At 34.2% G+C, this 6261-nt stretch overlaps 1 protein-coding gene across 1 annotated transcript in view; it reads left to right on the forward strand.

Moving 5' to 3' along the window:
- The first annotated feature begins 1099 nt into the window (after window positions 1-1099).
- LOC107553427 (saccharopine dehydrogenase-like oxidoreductase) overlaps window positions 1100-6261 on the forward strand; it is a 7781-nt gene continuing 2619 nt past the window's right edge. Inside the window, exons 1-7 of the mRNA XM_016235615.1 lie at window positions 1100-1319; window positions 2339-2448; window positions 2641-2721; window positions 3262-3391; window positions 3841-3890; window positions 4399-4529; window positions 4702-4826. Coding sequence (XP_016091101.1) covers window positions 1121-1319; window positions 2339-2448; window positions 2641-2721; window positions 3262-3391; window positions 3841-3890; window positions 4399-4529; window positions 4702-4826 — 826 coding nt within the window. The 5' untranslated portion in view covers window positions 1100-1120. The remainder of the gene's footprint in view (window positions 1320-2338; window positions 2449-2640; window positions 2722-3261; window positions 3392-3840; window positions 3891-4398; window positions 4530-4701; window positions 4827-6261) is intronic.

Genomic DNA, 6261 nt, shown 5'->3' on the forward strand with positions numbered 1-6261 from the left:
ACAAATATGATTTGTGTTCAGCAGTCAAAATGAGTTTTTGTGGAATATTTTAAATATTTGAATATGCTCAGAACCAGAAACCTGTTTCGTTGTATGCTCTTTTTTCTTTCCCAAGTAGTATACATGATCTCTGAATTATGACTAGAAATGTGTTTTTTATATTTAGAAAGTGGTTTATGGTTTATCCTGTAGCTCTGTCTATAATAATATTGGATTGGTCCTCTGAATGGAAGAAAAGATGACGCAGCAGGAAAAGGAAATGGAATTGGCACATATAATAAAACCTATGGTGAAGTAGGAGCATTTCTCTTTGGAAACCCACAGACTGACTCATAGCTAATTTCATTTCAGAATCCAATAACAACTTCTCGGACAGTTGAAGTTTTAAGATGCACAAAGCAAAAAAACATTAGTGACACAGGCCTGATCAAGAGGCAATGTCATGATCATGATTGCCTTGCCAAATGAACAATATGATATGCAACTGTAATGCAAAGTATGTATTGAAATCATTCAAATTGCTTAATTACATTTTTAAATATGTGAATCGTAACATACAGTGGGGGCCAAAGGTCTGAAACATTAACACCAAATGTATATGCAGACATATTAATAATTTGTAATAAAAATGTATTCATAAATAGAAAATTGTGTTAAACTGTAGAAAAATGATAAATAGAAGAATGGTTATAAGTGGTCTGACTTTTAAATTTGACCGATGCCTTCAAAACAGTGTTAATTCAGTCACTAACAAGCTGTGATCTTACAATGTATCAACTGACATTCAAATGTAATTTATTGCTAGGTATATACATATGTTTGCTTTCATATATAATATGTTAATGGTCACAAAATGTACTTGTACCCTCCTCTGTGTAACTGTTGTGGTAATATCACCTTTCCAGCACGAGATGTCTCTCTACTTCAATGTGTGACAGTTTCTGGAATCTTCACCCACAAACAGTTGGATTTATGGTTGAGCTACACTTATCAGAAACACAATCTGATTGACTAAACGCCTGTATTTTGCACGGACACTGTACAGTGACAGCAGAGAGAGAGGAGCAGCAGCGGTCGCTCTGACCTAGTCTGTGTTTGCCTCGCACGCGGATCACTCACAATGGCGACGCTCACAACGTCAAGCAAAAGACCGTACCATATTATAGTGTTCGGAGCGAGCGGTTTTACCGGCCAGTTTGTAGTGGAGGAGGTTGCGCGGACGTGTAACGAGGGTCCAGGAGGGACGTTTCAATGGGCTGTAGCCGGACGAAACCGCGACCGACTGGAAAAAACACTCCTTCAGGCAGCTGACGCTCTGTGTAGGTGTTTGACTCTGTGTACATTTGGACTTTGAAGTTTTTGTTATTGTACTTTACATTGAAGTGCCCATGCCACACATAATATCCATATACTGAATTGCAGAACATATAGAACGGAAATAGAATAGAAAAATAATAGAACCGAATAGTAACTATTTACAAGCAGCGCCACAATGTACATATGTTGTACATGTGTAATTACAATGTAATTATTTTAGACATAGTCTATGTGACTTTGTAGCATAATAATAAAATATATATATATATATATATGTGTGTGTGTGTGTATTTTTTTTATATTGCAAAAAATTACAAACTATTTTTTAAATCTTAAAAATATTTACATTGTTAAAATGATTAATTAATATTTTATTCTCTATTTTATTTATTATATTTTAACATGCTTTATTTTACAATGAATTTATTATAAATAAAACTTATTTGATATGAACATGCTAATAATGTGGTACCATTGTATATATATATATATATATATATATATATAAAGACTGTTTTTATCCTCTAGTACCGTCATGTTACTGCCACTTTTTTTCTTTGTGGCAAAGCTACAAAGAATTACAAAGCACAAATGTTATTTATGATAGGTCATAGTTTGTATTAGGTATAGATTGAATTGCCATATTGTCATGGCTAGACATGAGGCAGTCAGCTCATAGTATTAGATGAGCTTCAGCAGATTTTGTCTGTTGAGATTATCAAATGGGATTACAGGGTTTGAGAATATTGTTGATTAAAGGCATAATGTTTGGACAATCCCATCATCATCTGGAATAGGCTGTACCGATAATCGAGGATTTTAAAGCTAGCTATGCAATAGGTTAAAGAGTAAAGTGATACAGTGATCTATCTATCTTATCTATCTATCTGTCTGTCTGTCTGTCTATCGTTCTATCTATTGTTCTGTCTATGCATTACATTAAATGTTATAATTTGCAGCATTTTGAGCTGTTAGGGAAGAAAGATCCATTTGTCTCTGACATTCCATCATTTGTCTGCAGGTAAACCAGAGCTGAAGTGTGTGGAGGTTATTGTAGCAGATGTAGCCGAGCCGGAGTCGTTGGCCATCATGTGCAAACAAGGAATCATTGTGCTCAACTGCGTGGGACCAGTAAGTCCACAAAGACTATTGTAAAAATGCACAGGAAGGGGTCAGTTTACACATCTGTGCATTCACACTTGTCCCAGTGCACCCATAGGCCAACGATAGCTCTATGACAAAAAATGATAAATGGAGTTGTGTTATTCTGAGAGAACTGTTGACTGTGAAATGCCGTGGTGCTGAGGTGTCTTCTCTCAACAGTACAGATTCTATGGCGAGCCCGTGGTGAAGGCCTGCATAGAGAATGGGGCCCACTGCATCGATATCTGTGGAGAACCACAGGTAGTTAATGTTATCCGTCTAACACTTTTTTTTAATAATCTACTTTTGAAAATGATACCATTGAAAAGTTTGGGGTCTGTAAGGTTGAAAGTGTGTTTGAAAGAAGTCTTGCATGCTCACCAATTATTTGATCAGAAACAACAGTAATATTGTGAAATATTTTACGATTTAAAATAACTGTTTTCTATTTTAATGTTTTAAAATGTAATTTATTAATGTGATGACAAAGCATAATTTTCAGCAATCATTACTACAGTCTTCAGTGTTACATGATCTTTTAAAAAATCATTCTAATATGCTGATTTGGTGCTTAAGAAATATTTCTTATTATTTTCAATGATGTGCTACATAATATTTTTAAGAAACCTTTATACATCTTTTCAGGATTCTTTAATGAATAGAATGTTCAAAAGAAAAGAATTTATTCGAAATATACATTTATTATGTTAATTGAATGCATCCTTGCTGAATATAATGGCTAAAAACCTGACCCCTGAAAAAACCTGAAAAATCTTTTTCATTCTTGTTTTTTTTTTGTAGTTTTTAGAGGGGATACAGCTGAAATACCACAGTAAAGCTCAGGAGAATGGTGTGTATATCATTGGAAGCTGTGGGTTTGATTCAATACCAGCAGATATGGGCATCTGTTATACACAGGATCACTTCAAAGGTGGGTTGCATGTCTGTGAATTTTTTATTATTGTATTATTTTTTGTGAATGTTTTATTATTATTAAAATCATTTAAAATGATTGATTCTTTTTTTAAAAATGTAATTATAATAATTTATAATTAGTATATATATATATATATATATGTGTGTGTGTGTGTGTGTGTATATTTAGAGGTGTGCTTTGCATCAGTGTCCTAATGGTAAAACATACATACATTACTGTGATATTTGCCCTGTGTGTGCCCTTTGACCTTTGCTTCACATGGCTCTTGTGCAGTCGGTTCCTTTAATCTCATCCCAATTAGTGGGGCGTATCACTGACAAAGGCAAAGGCGCTCAGTGCTTACAGGATGTGAGTGTCTGTCGTTGGCCTTTGAAGCGCTGCTGTGGGCAAACGTGCCTGCAGAGCAGCAGATGCCGGACAACTCCTCTGCCTGTCTTTCACAGGAACGCTCACTGCTGTGGAGAGCTTCTTAACAATCAACACGGGACCTGAGGTGAGCAACAACTCCTCATGTTTGCAGATCTATATTAAGGGTCCACAGGAATTTGATTGACTTATTGAATATGAGCTCTCAAAGGTTGGTTTGATCTAGGTTTAAAGCAGTGCTTAAATTAAGCTTTGGGAATTCACAATTGCAGCTGCTCATGAATAATGCAAAGAGCTCTCATATCCCAATGGACCAACTAGGAATTTGTGGGATTTCATGTTAATGATAAACTTGATTACAGAAGTAACAGTTTTATAAAATTACATAAATTTGATTACTTTATAGAAATTCCAGTGTAAGGGGAGCAGACAGGATGGAGTGAATATAATGAGAATTATGCTCCATATTATGTAGTATTTCATAAGCACTCTATCAAATTGTTATTGTATTTCCTGCTGTTTTAATCGAGTATGAAGAGAGCTATAGCAGACTGTTTGCATCAGGCCCATTGCGTGTCCTCAATAAAGTAGTTGATGTCTTGGCTTTTGTTCAGCTGTCTTGTCTTCTTCATCAGGGAGGATGTGGCCATGATGCAACGTGGCAGTCAGCCATCTTTGGCTTTGCTGACAGTGCCAGTCTCAGAAGAATAAGGAGGAAGTTTGGGCATAAACCTCTGCCAGCTGTTGGCGCTAGAATTAAAAAGAGGTGGTTTTAAGTATTTCTAAAATAATTCTCAGCATTTCATTCTATTAATACTATCTTGATCATGATTTGTATGCTTTATATAGCAGCTGACTCCCAGAGGAGTGAAGGAGAATAGTTCTCAGGATGGAAATCTGTACTCGTGTTAATTTGCTTGCTATTTTGGTGTACCCAGGGGAGCTCTGTTCTTCAATAAGGAGATTGAGCAGTATGTCATTCCCTTCATGGGCTCAGATCCGTCTGTGGTGCGACGGACTCAGCGCTATATGCACGAGGAACATAAACACAGCCCTGTGAGTCTATAGACTGGCAAAAAAATTCATTTTGAAAGAAATTATTATTAACAGTAATAAATGTTTTATATTTATTTTAATATTTTATGTTTATAATTTACTGTGATATATCTATATGTATGTATGTATGTATGTGTGTGTGTGTGTATATAAATATATATATGTATGTGTGTAGGCTATATACTGTATTCTATATACAGTACAGAGTCAAAAGTTTGGACACACGAATGGGAAGTGTCCAAACTTTTGACTATACTGTACTATAATATAGCCTACACAAAGAATATAGGCCAATATATCTGTCTTTTTTTTTTTACTCCCTAATATCAGTATCGGCATCGGCCCCCAAAAAACCCCATATCGGTCGGACTCTCTAATCTTGCATTGCTTTTGGAATCAGACCCGTATTTAAACTAAAGGATTTGTTGCATCTTTTAATTTTAATTTAACATTTGTACTATACACGCAAACTCGCCTGTCATTGAAAACGGTTCAGACACTTTACATTCACTGCTGGAGTTTAATATTTTGGAGAACACTTCTGCTTCATGCATGCATTGCTGCTGTTATAACCAAAGACTGTCATATATGCAAAATCATGCCAACAGCTTTGCGACAGATGACTGTATATATATATATATATATATATACATTAATATTTATTTTATATATTACATTATATTTAGTTTTATACAGTTTATATATATTAAACATAATTTAATTTTTTAATTTTTTAAATGTTTTTAATTTAAAAATTTGGGTTACATTTTTACTTTTGGTTTATTGTGAAAATCTCAAATTGTATATATCAGTTATCTAAATATTGTAAATTGCTCATTGCTGAAAATTTAAATATGTATAAATATAAATGAAAACGTAATACATTATTATTTATAATATATATAATATGTATTGTAGTATATTTTAATTTTTTTTATTAATGCTATCATTTCCCCTAATTTGTCACTTATAGCAATATGACTAATACAAGTCAAAATTTCTGCTCTTTTGTAGACCATGCCAGTCAGTGTTTGTTAGCAGAATCATTTTATCAGCAGAAACCCAGAATTCATTTATCTTAAACTGTTATTTCAAAGATCTAATGATCTAATGGGTTCTTGACTACCCTTCTGCTTCCTCTTAAAAAGGCAGTCTTTGACAGCTTCTTCCCTTGCTTTCCAAACTCCATTATGCCTCTTAGCAGTTTTAATTACATTTCTTTTCGATCTGTCTTGTGCGAGCATGATTACTGTGATAGTGCTCTGAAAGCCTTCATGGAAAGAGCAGGGGATGATTGTCAGTAAGATTTTTCTTAATACATTTTTATTCAACAAGGATGCATTAAATTGATTAAGTGACTGTAAATACATTTATAAGGTTACCAAGGAATTATATTACCAATAAATGCCATTCTTTTGAACTTTCCATTCATCAAAGAATCC

This window comes from Sinocyclocheilus grahami, unplaced genomic scaffold, assembly GCF_001515645.1.
Source record: "Sinocyclocheilus grahami isolate Dianchi unplaced genomic scaffold, SAMN03320097.WGS_v1.1 scaffold473.1, whole genome shotgun sequence".
NCBI lineage: Eukaryota > Metazoa > Chordata > Actinopteri > Cypriniformes > Cyprinidae > Sinocyclocheilus > Sinocyclocheilus grahami.